The sequence below is a fragment of the Mugil cephalus genome, chromosome 11, assembly GCF_022458985.1.
Source record: "Mugil cephalus isolate CIBA_MC_2020 chromosome 11, CIBA_Mcephalus_1.1, whole genome shotgun sequence".
In the NCBI taxonomy this organism is placed as follows: Eukaryota; Metazoa; Chordata; class Actinopteri; order Mugiliformes; family Mugilidae; genus Mugil; species Mugil cephalus.
Genome location: NC_061780.1, coordinates 25,834,737 through 25,859,407, shown reverse-complemented (window position 1 = coordinate 25,859,407; position 24,671 = coordinate 25,834,737). Strand labels below are relative to the sequence as shown.

The window sequence follows — 24,671 nt, the reverse complement described above, 5'->3', positions numbered from 1 at the left end:
TTCAGCTCGAATGTTTGTCCTAAGACGAGACAAATGAGCAGATAAAAACAAAGAGGTCATACACGAGTTTCTTTTTATTGTTCAATGCATGGCCACACACATTTACTGCTTTTCTTTTTGCACTGTGCATGATGGGACAGTCACTATGGAGGTGTGATGGAGATGGGACACATTTAAGGGGTTTACAGGGGTCCAAACACATCCCACATTCCTCAGGGAAGGTCAGCTGACCTCTCTCTCCTCCTCCTTCGAGCCTCCTTCACCGCTGACCACAGCACGAAGCCAAACTCCCCCCCCTCACCTCTCACTTTGATAAATAGATTCTGGATTATTACAGGCTGCTTCCAAAAGAGACTCGTTCGGTGGATCGACGCAAGACAACAACCCCTCATCCCATCCCCTTCCCTTAAACATTCTTGCATATATCATTCAGATTCAGCTTACAAAAAAAAAAAAAAAGAAGCAAAATAAACGACATCATTTGGGTACAAAAATAAAATCCAAATTAAAACTTTAACAGGGCGACACCTGTCTTTTTTTTTTTTTTTTTCCTTTTCTCGTACAGAGAGAGCACAATACATAAGTCACTGGTCACAAAAGTTCACCGCAAATAAAGAAAAACCAAAAAAAAAAAAAAAAAAAAAAAAGCCACATAGGAAAGAACCCGATCCCGGAGGAGAGAAGACTACATCCGTCTTCCTCAACCCTTCTAGAGGCGTACGAGCTACGGGGACGCCCGGTGTGTTTGTGGAGGCTGAGCGTCACATCTTTGACTTTATATATATAAAAAAAAAAAAAAAAGGAAAAGAAAGCCCAGCCCCACCAGACCCACGCACTCTCGAACCTGCTCCTCAAACAGAGACCGAAGGGAAAAGGGGAGAAGGGAACGAAATCCAAACCACTGCTCTAAATATCTAAATGGATTCTTCTGAGCGTGAGTGTGTTTGTGTGTGCGCGTGGCTTCTCTCAACACGTTATGTACTCGTTTGCTAACATATACAGTGTAAACCTGGTTAGGGCGTGAACCAGGGGCACTTTAAATTGTGTAGCGTCGTCCCACCATCTCCTCACCCCGACCACAGCCACAGCCGGTCGCTCTTTATGTTTCAGGGGTTGGGAGGTGGGAGATCCGCCTGTTTCTTATAGCGATGCTTCACCCGCATTTTCTCTTTTTGTGTTTTTTGTTTTTTACTCCTCTGTATTTACTTTTCCAACCCCTCTAAGCTTTAACTCTTCCATCCAGCTTCCAGCTTTTCCTTCGAGTTGTTGTTGTTGTTGTTTTTTGTTGTTTTTTTTTGTTGCCTTTGGAGACGCAGATACACACAGAGCAAAAGAGTGGGAGAAGAGGGAGCGAGTGTTGTGATCGATCAGCTGTTTCGCCGACAGCTGCCCCCCGGTTTGACCTCTCAGCCGATCTCCTTCCACTGACGGTAGAACTCCACGATGTTCTTCAGCTCCATGCCCGCAGAGCCGGCCGCCTGGACCGCCGCCTGAAACAGAGACAGGACGCACGAGATGAGCAAATAAATATGTAAAACACAAAGGAGGTACAGAACAGTTATTAAACAGAATGAAAATAGACTGGACGGACTGGGGAAAAAGGCCGACTACCCTCCTGAGTCTGTGGAGGTGGTGGAAAACCAAACCCACTCCCTCCATGTTGATGTAACAGCAGCAATACAAGTTTTATATGCTGTCATCTTATCGCTGTTATCTTTGGAAGTGGGAGGAGGCCGAGTAGAACATGCAAACTCCACCCAGATCAATGCCAGTTACATTTTTACTGAAGAACGATATCAGATTACATAGAAAATTACAAATAATGAAGAACAGAAAGATTAATGATGCTGCAATTTCTGCTGTGAATTCCACGGCAACACCACAAAATTCAACAACAAATCCAAGGATGTGACATCAACCAGGTTCCCAGGTTTGCTCTGTCCTTCAACCTCACAGTCTCCTGGGTCTAGTGGTGGACTGTGTTCAGGTGTGTCACTGATTAAAGATGCTGTAGGTTTTGCACTGGATGTACCAGGACAATCGAGCCTGAGATCTGATCCGATATCTGGACAGTCTTCATATTGCTCAACATCCTGAGAGTCCAAGACGGTAGAAGGACGGCGCAGGATCCAAGGGATGCTGTGGCTCGTATCCTGAGAGTCTAATGGGTCTGGTGGTGGATTGTCTTCAGGTAAAGTATCGGGTACAGATGTTGTAGGTTTTGCACTGGATGTACAGGGACGATCAAGCCTGAGATCTGAGCTTTACCCAAAAGTAAAACGGGCAAATCGATGGACAGATATGTCAACATTTTTGTTGTTCTGTGAAGTGCTTTCGTCTGAGAAATGCTCTTGTTTATGAAACGCTCTTGGTTTGTGAAGGGCTCTTGTTGAGAATGAAACTAATTCTTTCGGTGTACTTGCAGTAAACTAACTGGAAGTCTGAAGTGAAATGATGTAACGGTCCACTCGAAGGCAAACCATCACGTCATCACCTTTTGATGTCATACTCCGTTGTGATGTCATGTGACGAATCTCTGAAATCCCGGTCACATGATGCAGGTTTGTGAACAAAATTGTACATAATGGTGCAAAGTGGAACGATGTTGTCGTCCGTTTTAAAGATTAGCACTGACACAGGCTAACAAACAAAACAAGCTAGCGTATATAAGGTAGGTGTGTGTACCTTCTCCTGTGTATGGGGAGGGATTGTGTTTCTAAATTTCTAAAACCCTATTGGCACAGGATTAGTTTTACCTGAGGACGTCCTGTGATTCAGATATTATTCCCTACATCTGTGTTTAGACTGTAACTGATCAGCTAAAATACAGCAGCTAATAATTATTAATGGAGGAATTATTTTTGTTGTCGACAATTGTTTAACTTACTTTCCCAGTAGACACAGTAACCACACAACTACTTTGTCTTCTTATTTTGTCAGTATTGATCCACTAGTCTTATTACTTTACTGCCCCCTGCTGGATATTAACAATGACGAGCGTCTGAGCCTCTGTTTAATGAATTTCCAGACTTTTAGACGTTTAGATACGAGTTTTTCCATTAAACTTTGCAGCCTCAGATCTGAGCCTTCATTGTGATGGTGGAAAAGGACATTAGATAATATTATATCATCAAATCAGAAACATTTCTGTGAAGTCTCATTCTTCATGAGCTGATATATCTGAGACTTTAATGAGCTGGTTTGTAGATAAACATCTTATTTCTGCAATTAGTAGAAACAAATCTTTCCTTTTGATTTCCTTCTTTGATTAAAACCCAATATAGTCTTTGTACTGAATGACTCTAAGCTTCGTCATCAGCGTAATATTTTAACAAGAAGTCATAAGAAGAGTCGTTGCTGTGAAGACTGAGGCCTTGAATCTGATACCGATCGATAAAAAACAAACCTCTCCTTCTGTTTGACAAAGCGAGACAAAAATCAGAAAATATAACCCCCTGAGTGAGTTTGTGTCTGACCTTCATGGCTGCAGACTGAGAGCAGAGCTCCTCCACCCGATGGCCCGTGAGAATGGTCACCATGCCGGCCGTGTCTTCATCTCCGTTGCTCTGGGAGACGGTCAGCTGGCGGCAACTGTCCACCATCTTGTATAAGTGCCTGGAAGCAAAGAAAAGGAGTGGGTGAATTAAAAAAAAAAAAATCATCCAATGATTAGATTACAGGCACGAAGAATAAGAAGAAGAAGAGGAGGAGGAGGCCTCACTCACCAAGCTTCGATGTCCTGTCGCTTCAGTTTATCTCTTTCAAAGCTTCGACCCGACTCTTTCTGGCAGCGTATGTACCTGGAGGAGGACGGGATCGAGAACTTTAAGGTTAAACAAATCCTCACCGTGAAGGACTTCTTCATTCTTCAGTCTCCATCACTCACCTGTTGCCTTTGCGAAACTCGGACTCCAGGAAGCGGATGCCGTCCCTCGCGCCAGGGTTTTCCTTCTTCAGCCGGTCCAGTCCGTCGATCACTAACAAGACAGAGACGGTTCAGACTGAGCTCATCGGCACAAAGGCTGAGATTAGAGGCAACAGCCGGAGCTGCAGGGCTACGACTAATCGGTTATATATCACCTTTTCTGTTAATCATTGATTATTCCATGGATGTAATAGAAAATAGAGAGAAGGTCCATTAAGAGATTTAAGAGCATGAGATGTTTAAAGAGCCTAAAAGACCTAAAATAATTATGTTAAAATGAGAAAAATGTCACAATAATTTTCACATTTAAGCAGCTGAAACTAAAATATTTTTGCTTTCCTTGACAAATAATCCAAAATTAAACAACTCCCAATTTTTTTTGTTTATTTAGTGTTAGATCACTGAAGTGTGACATAGAAACTGCTTTGTTTTTCTGATGATTTACTCCCTCCCACTCCTTTTTGAATATGTTGCATGTTTCTTTCTCTTTCTCCTAATCAAACTTTATTAAAAATCCCCTCTAGTTTCATGCATTTAAGTCACTTTATAGGTGAGGGGCACAAAAGTCTTTAAAGAAAGGTTTTACTGAACAAACGACTTGTGGAAGGTGCAGAGTTCTTGACGTAGTGATTATTAACAGCTCGTTCTGGGAGACTTCCCTTTGCATCTACTCTCCTCTGTAAACTGTGGGGCTGCACTGACCCGTCCGTGGGATGATGATGATGAAGCAGCCGCTGCCAGCCAGCTGTCGGATGAGGTTGAGGTGCTGGCAGAGCGCCGCCGTGTCCGGTACCAGGTAGGGAGACATGGACGACTGCGCTTTCGGCTGCTGAAGGCTGCCCTCCAGCTGGGACACCTCCAACTGCAAAGAGGAGACCGGACGATCTGTGATTAATCTGAAGATTTCAGCGTCACCTGAGACTCAGATGGATGTTCATGCACCTGCCAGTTCATTAGGTACCAGGGATGAGAGGATGCAGCACAAGACGGTTAAAAATCAAAGCAAATGTGTGGCGTTTAATTAATTGTGATGCCTTTTATAAACAGAAGAGGGCGTAATCTACGTCCTCTCAATGCTATCGTCCTGTCCCATTGTCTCTTTTGTCCCTATAAGTCACTTTCTCTATGTATATTTGAGGATATTGTGGCTGGTACTATGTTAAATGTCTTTGTATAAATGTGTATGTTCTTTATTTTAGCTGATCTGTAATTTCATCCTGATGTTTCTGTTTATATCACTGTTCTCAATAAATAAATAAAATAAAACAATCTGATGATCTTCCTTAAAAAAACATGTAAATCCAAACTTAGACTTTAATGACCCACAAGGTAAATTACTTTGTCACAGCAGCTTCGTTGCACATGAAAGTAAATACACTTAAAACCTCAAGACAGACAAAATAAAATAAAAAAATCTGATGATCTACCTTAAAAAAACATAACGTAAATCCAAATTTAGACTTTAATGATAAAATTACAGAATTACCATTGTGAACAAAGATGTTTATTTCTATTATTCATTTGGTTATTTTGATGTGAAATTTGTTTTAAAGATCCTTTTTTGTTTTTTTGTTCAGATAAAATATAATTCCAGTTGAGGACATATTTGTTGTATTGCACAGGTTACGCAACCTTAAAGAAATAAAAAGGGATTCTCTTTAATTTGTTAAAGAGAAAATATAATTTATAGTTTTTATATCTAAAGTGTGAACACAGAAAGCTCAGTGCACTTTAATTCTAGTACCTTTATAGTCTTAAATTACCATCATGTGTTTTCTTTTTTTAATCTGAATGAGGAATTGTGGCCTGTTCTGTTTTGTGTGTCCTTTAAGCTGCTGTCGTGTCCTTTTAAATTGACCTGCAGGGACAAATAAAGTGATTTGAACTGAATTAAATTGAAACATATGTTTTTAAATATGCATTAATTGCACAGTTTATGTTTTGAAGTTACATCCTACTTCAGAAATGTGTTTTTTTTGTGTGAGAAGTAACTAAATGAATCTTTTTCAGCCATAATTTGTCTACAAGCTCATTCTGTATCAGAAACAGTGAGTTGAGTGAATCGTTTCCATCCCTATTAGTGACACCAGTGAATATGTTCTAATGAAACAGTCCTGCTCTAAATCTACTGGTATTCAGCGTTAGTTTCAGAGACTGTGGTTTGTGGAACTACTGAATTGTTCTGACATATGTTCCTATTATTGGAGTTTAATTCAATCCAGCGTCAACAGCATCACAAACTACATCCTCTGAAATGATCATCCAGTTGAATTACAACCTCTAGAACAGTGTGATTTAGTGCAGGACTGTTCTTTTTTTTTTAAACTAGTGGACCTTATTTAATTTACATGTATAAATAATTATTAATTGAATTTATTTTTAACAAAACTAGGACCCTTTTACATCGATGGCAGACTCGGTGTCTCTGTCCGGATGTGGAGAAGAAAAGGAAACAGAGAGAGAGAGAGAAGGTAAACAGCTGAGTTCAGACTGATAATAAAAACCTGGAGTCGAAGCTGAGCCATATCCCTCATCAAGCGATTCCGACGAGCCTCCTCTTCAGCCTGCACAAACACACAAACACAGATAAACCCGGGAGAGTCAACATCAGTTTGTACATGTACGCATGTACAAACTTTCTTTCTTTTTTTTTTAATTGTGCAATGAGACAATACAGTGACAGTCTCAATGACATGGACGGACAAAACAAAAAAAGGGGGAATAGCAATATTTATGGTCACGTGTGTGTGTGTGTGTGTGTGTGTGTGTGTGTGTGTGTGTGTGTGTGTGTGTGTGTGTGTGTGTGTTACCTAGAGTTTAGAATAACTGGTGATACACATAGTCGCATTGTTACACAGATGATTATGATAATAGTGATATTAAGGCAGTAATAATCATAGTTACAGAGCTATGGATAATAATCGTAATTTTCAGATAGTCAATAATAATAATAATAATAATAACTATAAAATCGAAAGAACAAAAACCAAAATGTCAGCATATTTTTGTTGTAATAATAATAATAATAATGATGATAATGGATCTGGGACCGGTTGGTGTGGACGTTGTTTTATGTTTTTATTTGTGTGAAGCACTTTCAGTTGCATTTCTTGCAGGGAATGTGCTAAATAAATAAAATCTGATTTGATTTGAATCATAATAATAATAATAATAATAATAATAATAATAATAACAATAATAACAACAACAACAACATCTCCCGACCCCTGGATGCCCCAGAGTTCAGGCAGCACAACCGATACCCTGTATCTATATATAAAATTCTAATTTATTTGTTTTATTTTTATTTATTTATGAGGTGTTTGAGTGCATGTGGTGCATTAAAACGTGTGTGTGTGATGCATTGAAAAAAAAAAATAATTGTCTCATGTTTGTTTGTTCATGTTTCCACTTTCCTTTTCCTAAACTGTTTGTGCAGTGAATTTAAAAAAAAAAAAAAAAAAAAATGTGTTGGTTCAATCCAGGGCAAAACTAAATAAGTAAATAAAAAGTAAACCGTTGTAAAAAAAAAAAAACATTTATGTGGGTCAACCGTTACACAACACGGCCATTTTTCACCGTCTGTGTGTAACTGAATGCAGACCCCCCCCCGTCCCCCCTCCCCGCTGTTCTGTTGGGACGTCGCTCACCATTCTGAACTGGGCCTTGGCCTGTTGCACCAGATTCTCCTGCTCAGACTGGCTGATGCTGGTGAAGATTCCCGCCTCCGGGTTGAAGTGCAGAACGTTGCCTTGGAGATTGGTGAGGAAGTGGCCAAAGCTGCGGATACAGCAGACTCGCACCACACACTGGGAGGAAAAAAGAAAGAAGAAAACGATTTTAATGTCTCACTCCATGAGATCTGAGTCACACATTTCTGTATTAAAGGTTTAAAGATGCCGTTAGTTGTAATTATTATCAACACTCCCTCTTTATTTCATACTTGCAGACCAGCTTTAACACATTTTAACACGGCAGATGGTGATTTGTCAGCAGCCTCGAACAGAGACCGTGGAATATCTCATCTTGTCACTGAGGGCGTTTGTTCAGAATAATTTACAATTAATTTATCTGCAGGTCGATCTCTCAATTAACGGTTTGGTCTGTAAAACCCTAAACAAAGTCCTTTCATTATTTAATTAGCACCTTATGTTGGCATTTGGTTCTTAAACAAACACAATCCTCTGAAATTATTCTGGCTTCACTGAGAATTTATTTTTTCTTTTAAGCCTAAATCAGAAAATATTTAGTTCACAAGAAAATAAAATGTTAAAGAATTAATCTGAGATCGAAGTGGCAGCCAAATAATCTTTTTCTAATCAGATAATCATTTCATCTCCGGTCTCAATTCGTGACCTAATTGCATGAAATGTGTTGTAAGAAATCTTATGGACTCAACTATAGAGGAAGATGTGGTTTTCATTCTGTATGAACATTTAAAAAACAACCACAACCGTAAAGAGATGAGGAGTGTGCAAACCATCCAGTATTTGTATTTTTATTCTAATAAAATTCAAAATAGGTATAAAAATCCAGTTTTTTAGTTACACTTCTAATTTAGGATATGCATGTGTAAAAATAAGTATCCATTATAATACGTCTGGATGTGTCTGCAGTATTGGTTGATGTTTTGCATTAAATGCAGCTAATAGAGGTGATTTGTTCTGACTTGAAGAACAGATATCTATTCAACAGAACTAGTGATGCAGTTAAGTGGTGTTTGGTCCAGTCAGACGTTTCATCCTGACTCTAGAAAGTTCACTGAGATCACATGAGGAAAAGCAGCTTTTTGATCGGATGTTTGTCTTGTTCTCAAACACAAATAATTTAAAAAAAGTATTTGTTCCAAATAAATACAAAACAGGCCAAAAGTTTGGAAGCAACTTCAAGTCGTAAAAAAATACCAGTCCTATGTATGTTGAGATTTATTTACTACATGATCAGACTTTGCTTTTATTCATATGAACCATTTTCCTCAGTTTACCTTTAGATGAACAGTGATATTAACAGAATATTTCTGAATAAATATCCGCAAAACAAAAGAAGAAGCGCTTAGTTTTAGAGACGGGAAGATTTGCAAGAGTAAAAACCTTCGTGCAAAAAAAAAAAGAAAAATCAAAGTTTACATTATTCACTTTTGGCCTTTTGAGAGTCTGCATACAAATATATGTCATATATGTTAAAGCCAGAGGAGGTCACTTTGTAGAAAGAACAAGTCAAATACCTGATAATTATAGTAAAAATGTCTTCTGATAAATTACTCCAGTTTATTTTGATGCAAAGTGATGCTTTATGTTTTATTCAGGTTTGGCTTCACCCCTCGTAGAGATGCTCCCCTTTGCGTTTCTATACTTGTGTAGGCGGATAATTTGCTTAAAGCTCAGTCCTGTGTGTGTGTGTGTGTGTCAGTACCTCCTCTAGTGAGCTGAGGGAGGTGTTGCGGCGCGTGAAGTCGAGGCGTCGGTGAGCTACGTTGAGAGCGGGCAGGTGTCGCAGGGCCAGGTCCTCGGGCAGCAGCAGACTCTGGACCAACCCCGGCTGCTCGCACTCGTTCAATAACGCCGTCACCTCCGCGTTCAGACCGAGCTCTGCAGCGTCACACACAGATTAACAGATGAATAAAACACTGTCATCAGAGTGTAGAAGTCACACAGCTATTCAGCGTGAGAGCCGAGCGTTTGGGAACAGAACAAAATCTGATCCATTCACATCATCTCATTAAACTGCCCGATAACTTATTACGTGTATCATCATGCCACGTACAAACGAGGCCAACACTTTAATATCTTTTAGACTTTTTAGTGGCGGAAACTCACCGGCCTCCAGCATCTTGCTGCCGTCTGGTAGCAGGTTGAGCAGCACAGACAGTCGGTTCCACAGGCTTTGAGAACTCTGCAGAGATAAACGCTTTGTCAAACACACTCCTTAAAAAGTCTTAGAAAGAGAGACGCATAAGGCAGGAACATCCGTCGCCCTCACCTGTGCGCACATGAGGATGATATCGGTGTTTGTCCTGAGCCAATCAACAAAGACCTTCACCACCTGGATTAAGCCCTGATTGGTCAGGATCTCCAGCTTCTCCAACAGGGTTTTTTCACTGTGTACGGACTGAGTGCTGTGTTGACTTCCTTCTGAATCAGAGTCCAGGTCTAGAGGACAAGGTGGAACAAAGAATGAAGCAAAGGACGAGTTTTGACAGTTGAAATTATTTGTGAAGATTTTAGGAGTGACATGATATAGAGGGTATGTACATGACGTCACAGCAAGTGGTTAAATGTCCATGGTTACGGCCACTGAGCCGCAGAAAGCGACTGTTGATCATGGAGATTAGCAGCATTAGCTTGAATCATAACATCTAAGTTGCAAAATTAATTTTAGAAAAAGGTGAAGAGCTGTTGTGCAATTGACTGAACCAACAGATCTGAAAAGTAGGAGATATATTTTATATTTTTATATATATCTGCCAAAGAAAAGAAGTAAATGACTAGACTAAACAAGTGGAATCCAGACACAGAAACCTGGTGTTGTGGTTCAGGTAATATTCATTTATGCTGTTTTTTTTGATGAAGTCATATCTTAAGTTACTTCTTAAGTTACGATCCTTTTAACGCTACAGTATTTTATGGCTAACATTACTTCTCAGCAAAGCTCTTAGCGTTAGCAACTTTTATTTAGCTACATTTATCAGAACTGAAATGACTTAAACTGAGGTTAATGCACTAGTTCATGTGGATCATTGCTGAGTCCAACTGTCCTTAATTTGATTTGATAATCCACATTTTTCCCATTTGTATTTACTGATACATTTCACCATGTTTTTGCCACTCAGGGGGCAGAGACGTCAGTGCATATCCTCTATTGATATTGATCCGATATCAGCAAAAATCATCTAATATCTCATATATATATATATCGCCCCAACACTTCTATCCAGCAGCACCTGGATCCAGCATACACAGCCCGCGTGATCACACAATAACAGCATGTGCTAAGGTGCTAACAAAGTAGCACTGAGAAGCATTTTGCTCAAGTCTGAAAAAGACGTTGCAGCCTCCTGCAAAACTTGTCATGCACGAGTTTCCCGTGGTGGCACAGAACCGGGGAAGTTTAATACGAAAAAATCTCATCTTGCATTTAAAGCAGAATCAAAAAAACAAAAAAAAAAGCATGATTTTCACAAGACCATGGAGGTGAAGACACAAACCTCTGGCTCCCTAAACATCTGTTGCTGACTATTGTTTTCTCACATTCCACACGACAAAATAAGTAATAATTCATGCTGATATCGGATCAGTATCGGCCAATACTAAAGGCTGCAATATCGGTATCATATTGGAAGTGAAAAGGTTTTATGGGGACGCCTCTAGAAGTTTATGATATTACCGTTTTCATTGGTTCCGTTGGCAGTACCGGGATTCAGGTCACAGGGCGATTCCCCAGGAGGAGGTGGGGTCTCCTGGGAGGGGGGAGCAGAGGTGTCAGTAGGGGTGGGAATCCCCGAGGACGGTGAGGGCTGGGGCCTCAGCAGCATGTTACTGAAGGTCGGCGCCAGGCGGAAGCAGCGCTTCGCCTGGAAGAGCTGAGACGACATGGCCTGGAGGTTGCTGCTGATGCTGGAGTCGCTGGGCGTCAGGGGCCCGTTGGTGGTGGGAGGTGTGTCGCCGTCCCTCTCCCCCCCTTCCTCCTTCGGTTGCTCCTCATCCTCCTCTTCGTCCTGATGCTCCCGGGCCTGACCCTCTAAGTTATCGGAGTTTTCCGTGTCCTCTATGTCTTCCAGGTCTGAGCGAGACTCCTGGCTGTTCATGTCCGAGTCCGTCTCTACGTCGAACGCCGTTCCTCCTTCTTCCTCCTCCTCCTCTTCCTCCGAGCCGCTCCCCCAGCTTCCCTCCTCGCCCAGCGGGTCTCCTTTCGTCTCCTTCCGGACGGACGTAGGATTGACCGGAGCCGCCGTCGTCGTCGTGGTCCCACCTGTGGAATCGGCCCGACCCCTCCTCTCTTCGTCGTCGTCTTCGTCGTCCTCGCTCTCGAAGCCTTCGCTCAGGTCGCTTTCATCCTCTCCCCGAGTGTCTTTGCGAGCGCAGCGGCGCCGCCGGAGTCGGGAAAGTCGGGCGTACTTCTTCTTCTGCCTCTGCTTCTCCTCTTCCACCTTGCGCTGCTCCTCCACGCTGCCGTGCTTCGCGGTGCCGACCCTCTCCGAGCCGTCTTCCTCCTTGTCCTCCTCGTCCTCTTGCTCCAGGGAACCGTTCTGCAGAGGCCTCTCGTCAGAGTGGTCTGTGGGCGGAGCCGACACGTCCCTCGTCTCCAGGTCATCTAGAGAAGAGAAGAAACATAGAATACCTTCATTTTATCGACATGAATCCGAGTTTGTCAACAGATGTGTTCAACTAAAACTGATCTTTACATGCGGCCAAATCTAAAAACCTGCACAATATTAGGAAGGCGGTCATAATGTTATGCCTGATGGTATTGTCTCTCTCACCTGCAGCATCAGTGTGAAGTGGAGGCACCTGGCTCTCCGTCTCCTCCAGCTCAGCCTGCAGCCGGATGTTGACGTGGTTCACCAGGTGGGAGAACAGGGCCAGAGTAAAAGCTATAGAAGCGCTGTACTGCTTTGATCCTAAAGACACAAAACACAAACACGTGTCAGCACAAAGGGGACGAAAACATCAAATTTATTAAATTTCCAGGTATTGTTCCGTTTTCATCCTGAGGTCCGATGCTTTCTACTGTATGTTTGTGCCCTCACACATTCCTTATCTGCACAGCACCCCAGAAATAAAACCGAAGCTTGGCCGGCATCTCCTGAATCTGCCACTAATTACATCTCGATTCAGATCCGCAGGCCCCCTGAGGACGACGCTAAAATAAAACTACAGCTTTTCAAAAGAAGGAGATAAATCAAACCCCAAAAATAGCCGTTGAGCCACCAACCTCCTCTCTTAAGGCTGTGCACCACCATCAGACACGTGACCACCATCTTGAAGACGAGGGTGTCGGGGAGGACGGGGCAGGAGCTGTCTGTGTGCTGCTGCTGCTGCTCCTCCTCTTCCTCGCTGGGGCAGTGGTGAGTGACGCTGTGGGTCGGCGGGGGCAGGTAGAACAGCACCAGGTTGAAGTCCTCCAGCACCGACTGGCAGAGAGACGTCAGCTCCGTCTCCAAAAGACTGAACACAGACAGAGGACGTCCACTGTTATGGTTTTTCACCCATTGACCAGTTTTTCATTTTCATAAATGCACATTTATGTGTTCACGCTTGAATGAACGTATTGAAAATTTTATGTGATATTTTGATATTACATATGTTGATATGATTATATGATATGTTTTAAAGGATTTGAGTAGATTTTGTTTTGGTACATTGTGGTTTCCAATAAAAATACGCATGATTTTGCAAAGTTTTTCTGCTTCTCTGAGCCAGAAATCTCCACTTCAGTAACACTCACACAAACCAAACTTTGCAGATTTATTCCAAACTACATGCTGCAGGTATTTACAGGTATTTACATTTTCATTCAGAGCCCGATTTATGGAACATTTTACTCATAAAAAATGGCAAAAATTGTTTGTTTTGACTGTTGACAGTGTTTTGTGATGTATGGAAAGACCAAAAGACATAACTAAAATTCCTTCTGGGTGGAAACTCCAAGCTAAGTTCAACACTTAAGAGCCCTGTATTGGTTTTCTAAAAGTTTGTGAGATTTGTACGGTGAAAGTTCCTCACTGCATTAGAATCACGAGTGGCTCTTCTTTGTAAACAGCATCATTTTCTGTTGCCATGTAAGTCCGTATTACTACTATTGTGGAATTATTCTCCAATATTTACTCATTAGACAATAAAATAGTTCATCAAGTCAATCTGCGACAGTTGTTCCTCTCTCAACCAGTAGAAAATGATGGAAACACCTGATTACGCGTGAAATAAAAAACTGTTTATACATTTTTAGTCATATCGCTGAGCTCTATGTATTGGTCTAATAAAGTTGTTCCATTTATTAAAAGTCTTGCTGGAGTCTCAATCTTTCTTTAATTCCTTTTCCAATTCTCTGGACCTCCGTTCACACTTTACCAAAAATAAATATTTGACTTTGATATGACAGGTGCAAGTAAGAGGTTAGTCACCACATGAAAAGTGTTGCCCTGGTGTAAACCAGCTGGTCACAGCACAAACTCTAACCTGTTCTTGGGCTGCAGCAAACTCTGGAGGTACATGAAGCTCACCAGGAGGCGCTTAATGTCTCTGGATCTGCAGAAAAGGGACAGAGAAACAAAATATATCTATTTATAAAACCACAACAGCAATTAATGCAATACATTGGGGTTTTTCCTATTGCACCCGAAAGCATCCATCCCTCCCTCTCCTTCCCAAAGACACATCATCCTAAACCAGGGTTTCTGCACGTTTTAACAAGTGAAATTTACTAATAAGGAAAATCAGAGATGTAGAATTACTTTCAAAATAAGAAAGTTTAGGACATCCCTGGGGTGGGATCCACTAATGAGGAGCAGAAACATAACAGGCTGGGGCCTAATGATAGTAATGAATTTACTTATAAAGCACTTTACATCAAAGTGCTGTAAAAGTTGAACACAAATCCAAAACACAAAGAAAAAATAAAAGCAGTAAATAAAATAGATTAACTCAATATTAATGGAACACAATGTATCTTTAAGACAGGGCATCACTTTAAATTCTTTAATTAATGATTAATTATTAATGATTCATGTTATAATAAGTAAGATAGAAAGTCAACATCAATCAATCAAAACATTTTTTTTTACTATGAAGTCATTTCATTCGTTGACACATGATATTTAATCTTATATTTGGCTATAAAACGCCACGTCTCAACCACATCTTAAGTTATTTATTCCTGTAGATGAACATATGTACAGACAACTCATATATTGTATAAATTGTTTTTAATAGTTGGGGATATATTCATAATTAGGGGCTTTTATTGAGAATAAAAAAAAGACAGTAGAAGTAGGATCTCATAAAATGTTGGGGGAAACGCTGCAGCAGACTGTGGTAGTGACACGAGTCTTATTTAAATTAAGCTCCTGAAGCTTATTTACATTCTGCATATGAGTCCATATTTGTCTTTTTTTTTTATTCCACCTGAATCCCGTTACTTTTGTTGCTTCAACAAAGTAATTTACCCCCAGGGACCATCAATTATCTGATCTCATCTGCCGTCCCACCAGCGCCTTTAGTGATGGAGACAGTGAGCGCACGGTTTCATTAATTATGTGACGCCCCAGCAGCCAGCAGCATTCAGCTAAGGACCTGATTAAAGCTGCTCTGACATGGAAGCAGACTGAACTCGCAATATTTTGCTTGTTTCATTTTAACCAAGCCTGTAAATGACGACTATTAATAACTGGATTTAAGATGGGAGACAGAAAATCTACTAAAATGAACAAATGACAGCAAAAATGTATCCAACTTCGTAGCGTTTACATTAAACTATGTGCAGCAGCTGTTTATTTTTATTTTGGAAGCAGTAATTTCTGAGTTTGATGACTCAGAGTGAATCTTTTCACAAATTGCTGATGTTGGTTTGGAGAGGGAAAGATGCAGAGAGGGAAACTCAACTTACTGCTCCAACCTGACAATATCCTGCATCAACAAGATTTTTTTTTTTTAAAAAATGTTGATCTTTTTATTTTATCTCGATCAAACGCCTGAGATCGAACACGGTGGTGGAATATTTTAAGCCCTGCATAAGGACTGAACTGTGTAGAAGGGCCTTTAATTGCTTGGCTCCTCTGCTTGATTTTAAAGTTCTCATAACCTCAATGATAAATACATCGGTTAGTGCTTGTCATCATCTGCAGGTACTTTAATGTTTTCACTGGTACTGGATTCATTTTATGTGATAAAAGATGTGCGACTGTGACTTGTTATCAGCGGTTTCCCGCTCACCTTTGTCGAGACGGAGACAGCTTCTTCATTTCCTGCTTCTTCACCTGGTGGTACATCTTGGCAGCTTTGTCGAACAGGCGCTTCAGGTTCCCGTAGGCGCCCTCGAAGGGGGCGTCTGACTGGATGCTGAGGCAGGCAGAGGTTAGAAAAATGTGTTAAAAGACTGTTAACAGGCTGTTAAAGTTCAGCTTAAACATCCCTCACCAGCGTAGGTAGTAGTAGGTTGCTTCGACGTTGTAGAACTTGCTCCCTGCCAGCGTTCCCAGTTGGTTAAAGGGCATTCCTGCAGAAAGGGAAGAGGATGGAGTTACACAACGCGGTCTGGTAATCATTGGCTCACGTTCAATCGTAAATCTGTGAAAATAAAGACTGCGTGACCCAAAATATTACAGCGGTACAAGTCAGGAATGCAGAGTTTGTCCTTTTCTGGACGTCTGAGGTCTTTTCTTGGATGTTTCCTAGATTACATTTCATTCTTTCTTTCTTCTTTCCGGCAAATTCACAGAACCATTAGTCACATCCTTCACTGGACTTTCTCCTCCATGTTCCCAGTTATTCCCACTTCTAAATTACTACATTTTCTCTCATTAAGGGTGCATGCAGAGAAATATACCTGCTGCTGGTTAGCATTTCATGGACTATGTAGAGTCAAGGTGTAAAATTATTCATTGACCTGCAACCTGAAAGAGTTGGAACTCATCGCTAAAAGTGAATGGGCAAAAATACCAGTAGAGACATGCAAAAAGGCTGGTCAGCAATTATAGGAAGCGTTTGATTGCTGTAATAGCCAATAAAAGTGTTTCTATTGATTATTGAGAAGGGTACAAATAATTTTGGACATGCCACTTTTTGTTCGAATGTAAATAAAAGCTGAGAAATATTTTTTTCCACCATGATGCCTCTTGTACATCATCTTATTATCTTCTTCAGAAAGGAACTTTAAGTCAAAATTTTTCCAGGGGTATGAATAATTTCTGGCTTGACTGTATATATGTTAAGGGCCGTAACATCCCGTCCAATCTGTTTTTATTATGTCGTGTATGTCACTCACCCACGTGCGGCATCACAGATAACGCCTGGTGGTAAAACCTCTCCGCCAGCTGCTCAGCCTCCACTCCTGCAAGTTCATTCTGGTAGCGGGCTGAGGAGAAAACAGCAAACACACAAATTAAATGACTGAAAATTAAGGTGGATAATAGCTGAATTTATTACAGAAATGTTCTTGCAAGCTAAACTTCACATATAAGACTAATCGACATTTTTCTGTCAAATCTAAATCAAAATGAAACAAAAACAATCAGCCCAAACTCTAATGTGTCACTTAGTGAAACTAACTTCTAGCCTCCTGCCAGTTGCACGATATATAACGACGCCAACATTTTTCCCACGCTGAATGACACACACACACACACACACACATGCTGTCTCACACCTCTAAAGGCCGTTCAGAGGAGATGAATTAATTGCATATTCTATTATAATATTATTACCAAGATCTCCGAGATAAACCAGGCAGCGATGACAGGCCATCTGGGCCCACTCCATCTCTTTGGGGGTGGCTGACACCGGTTTCTTTCGGCCTGTTGGGAACAAACACGCAATGATGTATTTGAACTTTTCCAGAATTTAGCTGATGCACGAAATAATGTGGAGTTCTGTAACAACAGCACAAGGTCACAATTCAGCGACAGGAGCTCATTCCTGTCACTCTTAACATTTCTGACTGTGTTATAATTTAATGTAACCACCCACTGCTAATTGTAAATACTTTATTTATCACATTAATCCAGATGCAATATTTAGTTTAGTTTCACTGTGCAATAAGTCATGTACAACTTACCATTTATTTTATTTTATTTTTGTATGTTTTATTTGATCCTTTATACTGGCATCTTACATTTTCTTGACTATATATTTTTTTACTGTTATTTTTTTGAATTTGTAATTTACTCTTTCTCCTTGCAACTTCATGGGAGAAAATGCAACAAATCACTCTCCTTGATGAATCAATAATGTATTCAAATTCAGATTCTGGTTCAAAAGGAGTTGAAGTCAAGGCTAATCTGTGCAAGAAGAGGCTATTTATTGTGTGCATCATGTTTACAAAGATTTAAAAATATGAAATCACAGATTAGTGTAAATGCTCATATTGCAGGTAAAGGAAGCAGGTAATAGGAAGTCAGCTGCCTATAATGATTATTTTATATCTGGATCTGTGTGTGTGAGAGAGTTTGACGTCTGACCAATGAGTGGATCCGTGACGTGGGTCCAGTCGATGCAGTCCTGCAGCTCCAGCTGGTAATGGGACTGGATGTAGAGCAGCAGGTGTTGGTAGAAACCCACGCCGGCGATCAGGTGCGTTCTGTAGGCGCACTCCAGAGCACTGCGGCTGTGGATGTGCTGCAGGAAAAGACGGATGTAGCATTTAGCTCCAAGTGTTCATTAGAAAAGCACAAAACACCCCGATTTTAAAGTGCATTGGTACAACTGTCAAAAAGCTAATCAATCTAGGTGGAAAAACCACCTGGATTGATAAATGCAGGGAAAGAGGCAGGTAAGGACGGGCGATATGGGCTAAAAGATTTAGCGGGATACATTTTAACATTCGGACAATAACGATATATTATTTCATAATTATGATAAAAATATTCTAATTCCAGTCCATGTTTCTGACTCAATCTGTCACTACATTCTGTCTTCAGAGCTCATTTATAATCAATTAAGCTGCTTAACTACAGGTTTAAGTAAGAAAACTGTGACTAAACAAACAAAATGTCTTCCACCAGGTAAAAGAGTTTTTATTTTTAATTTAAAGTAAGGTGACCAGATTCCCAGGGACATGTATAAAATTAATTGTTATTAAGATGAAGTGAAGAATTAATTCATTTATTTTTATATATTTATTCATATTTAAACTGCTATATCTGTAAAGTCAATAGTAGCGAGACCGGCTACCGTAATAACTGTAGTCTGTGCGCAACGTTTTTTTTCTTATTTATAAAATGCTGAAATCTGGGACATTTCTGGGGACAACTTTAGACGGAGGACATGACAGCAAACGTTGCATATGAGACAAGTTTGTTCCACATCAACCTTCTGACATCTGAACCAGAATATTCATGAGGAGCTACGACTGTGAGGACGTTGCACACGCCTACGTCACCAACTCGCGTTAATCACATTTATTTATAAATTCTCACCATGGGGATTGTTTTTGATAGTAAGTCGTGTACGTTAAGTTCCCAGAGGAGCAGGTGAACGTTACCTTCTTGTTGGTCTTGATAACCTGGATGACTTCATAGTACACCTTCCTCCAGAGCAGCTCCTCAGCCTTACGGCCGTAGTCGACAGGGTGTAGAAACATCAGTTTCACACAAAGCTCCCTCAGCCTGAAAGCAACATTTTTAAAAAAAAAAAGAAAGAAAGAAAAAGAAAAAGGATCAAGCAAATATTCAGGAGGCAGCTGTGTCACCTGTTTGACAAGTGGACCGATGAGTCAATCCAGTTTCACATGAAGTGCAGCGCTATGCAACAACTCAGACACCGTCCTACTAATGACTTGTCACAAAGCTTTTCCAGCTTCAGTCCACACATCGAACTTTCTACTACAACTACAACAAATATTATTTATTTTGATAAACTGTCAATCCAGATTTCTTATATGCGAATATTCCAACCTTTACTGTTCACGTTCAGGTTTATGGAGCGTCTACATTTGCTGCTCATCCTATTTACATGTTTATGATGTTGGACTGAGTATAAACAGTAAACGCCCATAAAGTTATGATAAAATGACTGTGACAGTGTGATTTGTATAAATAGGAAAGAAAATAATGTGTCTGGAAAGAAAATTCTTCCAACTTTATGTGCAACAGAGTCCATTTAACTTCCAGTCTGAAACGAGTGCAGACTGATAAAGAGTCTCACAATAATAAATGTTTTTGAGGTTTTAGGACGGTACTATACTAACCAGGATCTGTACATCACATTTAAGTAACGTCTTCTTTTCAAAGACAAAAACAGAGCAATCTGTAAAAGAAATACGCACTAGCTGCAGCCTCACTTTACTGACATTACACCAGGACTCACCACGGAACAAAAAGAAATATTTGAGGTATTACTCAAATGCTTGCCTTCCCCTTTTGTGACTCACATTGTCTGTGAACTGATTCACAAGAAAAAATCTCCACTTCACATGTCAACACAGTTACGCAACTGCATTCAAATGAGCAGACAGCCCAAAGGCGACAAGTCATTATTCTGGACTCCAACCCTGCACTTAGAGGGAAACTTTTCGATGCTTATTGGATCATTTGGTTGCTACTAACTTGCAGCTACATCTCTGAAACTGCCATCGCCGAAACTATACAAGACAGTGATGGAACACATTTCATATAGGGCTTAAATATGAGCAGGAAACTAGCTGCAGGGTTAATACTTTCGAATCCGAATATCAGTGGAGGAACATACTTTCAAACCAGAAAGATCTGGAACAATTAGAGGCCGAAACTGAATTTGCAACTACGTGCATCAACCCTGAACATCAAACTCAAGTCTGCCTCGAGGAATCTGGAAACGAGTGTCTCTGTCTAAATACTCGTAGCAGATTATCTTTACGAGGTATGATGAGCAGAGATGAACACGTCTGGCGTTAGCGTAAACGTGCAGTCAGGGCAGCAAATCAGGATTATTCTATTTATTTCCCTTCGCATCCAAGGGGCTTCTGACCTGTTAGAGGTCAAACAAGATGTCCAGTTACGTTTGTGTTCTCTTCGTTATTGGATAAACCGTGTGCCGGATGTATTTAAATCTCCGCAGGCAACAAGAACCAACTAAAACCAAAGCGATTCAGTTTAGCCTTTATAATGAAAAGCTCCACGTTCAAGTTAACAAAGCTGCTTTTGGTTCATTCTGAGTCTGACTCATAAACCTTAGGGGCGACTTATAAATCTGCACACGGTCTGACAAAACTCTTAAATCAGTTATGAGTGAGATAAGATGACATTTCCTCTCCGTCTCTGTGTCGAAACAAATCATCATGTCACTTTCTCACATTTACTGTAGAACTTCCTCATATTCAGTCTGCTGTATCCAGATGAGAGGAAATCACTGCGATCTGTTCCACTTAATGGTTATGAAAGGGGATAATTTGTCACAGATAATCACAGTTGGTCAGTTTGAATACACACAGATGCAGGGTACGATTATGACCACCTTTGCTAATATTGGTGAGAAAGAAGGACCAGCAGAGGTTAATATTCCTGCTGATCATCTTTCACACGGCAATAATTCAGTCCCTCACTGTCTGGTTTGGATCAGCCACCAGACGTGACAGGGACACGCTGCAGAGGACAATCAGGTCTGCAGAGAAGATTATTGGTGGTGACCTTCCCTCCATCCAGAACCTGCACCGGTCCAGGGTGAGGAAGCGGATCAGTAAAATCTCCACGGACCCCTCACACAATCTGTTCAGACTCCTCTAACGCAGGCCGGCGTTACAGAGCCCTGTGCGCCAAAACCACCTGGCACAATAAGTTTCTTCACAATCACAGAGCACATGACTTGTTAATTATATATTATACTGTACTACACTAGATACTGTTCAAGTTAATTGTATATATCTGCAGTTTCGTTATTCTGTCCTTTATTCTGTCTGGAAGTCTGATTTATGTTGTACAGTTTTCTATTTTTTTACAGTTTGATTTTCATGCTTAGTTAAGTGCTTTGTCTTAAAACCACTGAGCAAAGTCACTGGACTCAAATTCCTTGTCTGTGCACACATACTTGGCCCATAAAGCTGATTCTGATTCTGACATTGTGCAGGTCTCCCTCATGGTGACTCATCAGAGAACGGACGTAGACCTTCTGAGGGCGTCCTGTGTTGTCTGGCAACACAATGTTGTTAAGGCGCTTTTATAGTACGTAACCTACGCACAAAGCCAAAGTTATGTGCTCCCCGGTTTGGCTCGGTCTCTCGCCTCGGGTTAATCTTTGTTTCTACTTCCTGCTTCACTTTCAACAATGCCGACTGAAACTTTTGGGAAAACTGAGTCACGCCAATGTCTACAAACCTCCTCACTTAACCCTGCAGACTCTTTATTGATCCAACACAATCAATTCGAGAATCGCAGAGATGGAGAAGCGCCCGTGAAGACTGAAGTGGACCAATCACAGCTCTTGCACTCTTACATTTATACTTCTGAGGAGGTGCAGGTCAGTTACAGCACTAGGTTGTGTGCAGGTGTCTGCGTTAACGCCGTAGCCTCTGCGTCAATTTAACACAAAAGTATAAACTGCCTATTTGTGGGAGGGTTTTTTTGAGTTGTTTGAGTGTTTTTGTGTGTGTGTGTCAGGCTGCATCCTACTGTGGATGTGCTGCCATCAAGGAGTGTCATTGCTATGGGCTGGAGGTGCATCGTCTGGTCTAGGTGGGTGCTACACGTCTAAATAACCTCCACACGAATGAATACCAGGTCCTAAAGTTTCCCAGCAGAACACAATGGTATTTACTTCTCCCGTCAGTGGTCACAATGTTATGCCTGATCTGTGTATAATGCGTTTGAAACTCCTGCCTCCATTTACACACACACACACACACAGTGGGAGAGAAAAAATAAAAATGAAAGAGACAGCTGGACGCACTTGTTGCGCAGGCTGATGTTCTCCGGCTTGAAGACCTCTCTGTAGGACGACTTGCTGCTGATGATGACATCCAGCTTGTGCACAGACTCCACCACAGCCCTGAAAAGCATTAGCACGACGAACAAAGGTTAACACTGAACATTTACCGGGGGTTGATAAAAAACAAAGATCAAATGCTGTGATCTGTCATTAGAACATCTAAAACGTATTATTATGGGCATCAGTAGGAAACTATCCTACCGGCTAAAGCCCTTTCTGTTTCACTTCTCTGTAACAAAGACATGGACGATGACACACGCAGCTGCCTCGTGTGTGGACAGATATATAAGTATAAGCAACAACCCATCAGATTTAGCTGATGTTACACTCATAGATATAAGACTGTGAATAGGGAAGAGTGTTGCACATGTTAGAGAATACTGCACACATGTTGTTGTTGGTGAACTGGGGGCAGACACTGGTTGTACAGTCTGACAGCAGAGGGGAGGAAGGATAGTTAGAGAGCTAACCAGCACAATAACGTTCAATTAGCAAAAGAAAAACAAAAAGAATATGAAAAGACAAACAACGGCCTGGCCCCGTCAAGTTACCTGTAAAGCCGCTTGATGAGAAGGACTTTGGCCTCTGGCTCGCTGTCCTGCCCCGGTCCGCTCATATTACCGACAAGCCGGATGTTTGATCACACGCTCCAGCGTTTTGGTCCCACCACACACTAGATATCACCCTAGTGTTTTTCCCTCAAACCCTCCCGACACACCGCTGTCTCGGCTCCTCGAGGTTTGTTTCGGGTTTGTTCCGCCGTCGGGAACAACCGTGGTTGTTGATAACCAGCTAGCGCCAGATATCAGCGTCGTGTTAGCCTTCCTTCTCGTCCCTCCGAGTCTCTCTCGTTTCTTGTGTCCTTTTTGGCAAAGCCCCCTCTCCCCATCCGCTCTGGACGCCGGGTAGGAGGGGGTGCCCGGCGATTTACGCTCTTCACGGTCAGCTAAAACGCCCTGGTATGCCTCTTGTGTTGTTCCCCGTTCCGGCCATAGCTACGAAGGCGGCCATTATTCCGACCAGGCACTGACCGCCTGAATGTCGCGAGAGTATAGCACGAACTCACGAGATTTACTCGTCTTCTTCTTCTTCTTCGGTTATTATTAATTCTTCTTCTTGTTTAATGGCGGTTGGCAAACAACTAGTTAAATGCGTTACCGCCACCTTCTGGACTGGCATGTGGAGCAAGACTGTAATCCCCGTACTTTGCAAACATTTATATTATTATGTTAATTATGTTAATTTTGTACATTTTTTGATTGCACAATTTTATTTTACTAGTTAATACTTTTTTAAGAATTTTATTTTAATCTAATCTTATTTTATTTTATCTTTCTTTTTACTTGCAATTTTTAAGAATGTTTCGTTTATGTGCTAAGATTTATTTTTCTTCTCCTATAATTAAATTACACATTTAATCTCAAACTTACTCCATTTAACAACCATACCTATTTCTCTTTTCTGTGTTGCACTCTTAGCATATTCTATATACTCTTTAATCTCATTATACATTGTATAATGACAATAAAGGCCATTCTATTCTATATTGAAGATATAGTATTATCTAATAAATAATAAAGTAATAAAGTATTATCTTATTGATCCCCATTGGGGAAATTCAAATGCTACAGTAACACAAGTTGGGGGAAAAAAAACAGCAAGTTCATTTCCCTCTAGCCCCTATAAAGGGTTTTTAAAAAAGTGACTTAACTGTAACACATGACTTAACTGTAACACTCATATCACCTTAATTCACCATCTCCCTAAATCCTGTGATGAGTATTGGTAAAAAAAACAAAAACAAACAAAAAAAAAAACAATGCCCTAATCTCAGCTTTTGAACTGTTTTGCACTTCACTGGCACCAGATCCTGTACAAAATCCCATATCTTTTAAAATCTGCATGGAAAAAAAAACAAACAAAAATGGAAAAAATGATTAAATTAAACGTCACACAGATTTTTGGGATATTATTTGCAGCAGAGGCAGTAAACATGGAGCATCCTGCAGATATTTTGTGAGCAGGACACATATTTCATACTTTGTGGAATGTGGAACCCTTCATTTGCAAAATTCATGTTTTTTATTTATTTATCTTATTTGAAACTGCCTTTTCTTCCTGCCTGCTATTGAATACAT

The 24,671-nt window shown here is 40.8% G+C and overlaps 1 protein-coding gene across 1 annotated transcript; it reads right to left on the bottom strand.

The window, feature by feature from the left end:
• Positions 1 to 56: 56 nt before the first annotated feature.
• smg5 (SMG5 nonsense mediated mRNA decay factor) lies at positions 57 to 23,585 on the bottom strand. Its single transcript, XM_047597622.1, has 22 exons — positions 23,085 to 23,585; positions 22,495 to 22,593; positions 19,118 to 19,241; positions 18,096 to 18,252; positions 17,343 to 17,432; positions 16,904 to 16,993; positions 16,057 to 16,135; positions 15,853 to 15,978; positions 14,101 to 14,169; positions 12,857 to 13,089; positions 12,405 to 12,542; positions 11,309 to 12,235; positions 9,905 to 10,074; positions 9,742 to 9,817; positions 9,338 to 9,513; positions 7,576 to 7,734; positions 6,430 to 6,489; positions 4,628 to 4,787; positions 3,887 to 3,977; positions 3,726 to 3,800; positions 3,477 to 3,615; positions 57 to 1,490 (listed from the first exon to the last, which is right to left on the bottom strand). Exons 1-22 carry the CDS (start codon positions 23,147 to 23,149, stop codon positions 1,407 to 1,409), a joined length of 3,387 nt encoding a protein of 1,128 aa, XP_047453578.1. The 5' UTR covers positions 23,150 to 23,585; the 3' UTR covers positions 57 to 1,406.
• Positions 23,586 to 24,671: the final 1,086 nt, after the last annotated feature.

What these genes read in the sequence shown, in the direction of transcription:
- smg5 (XM_047597622.1), bottom strand. Translation starts at nt 23,149, where the DNA reads ATGAGCGGACCGGGGCAGGACAGCGAGCCAGAGGCCAAAGTCCTTCTC. An exon ending in GCACAGCCTTAAGAGAGGAG is followed by an intron (nt 12,543 to 12,856) that starts GTTGGTGGCTCA and finishes TTGTGTCTTTAG; the next exon opens with GATCAAAGCAGTACAGCGCT. An exon ending in CATCATCATCCCACGGACGG is followed by an intron (nt 3,978 to 4,627) that starts GTCAGTGCAGCC and finishes CTGTCTTGTTAG; the next exon opens with TGATCGACGGACTGGACCGG.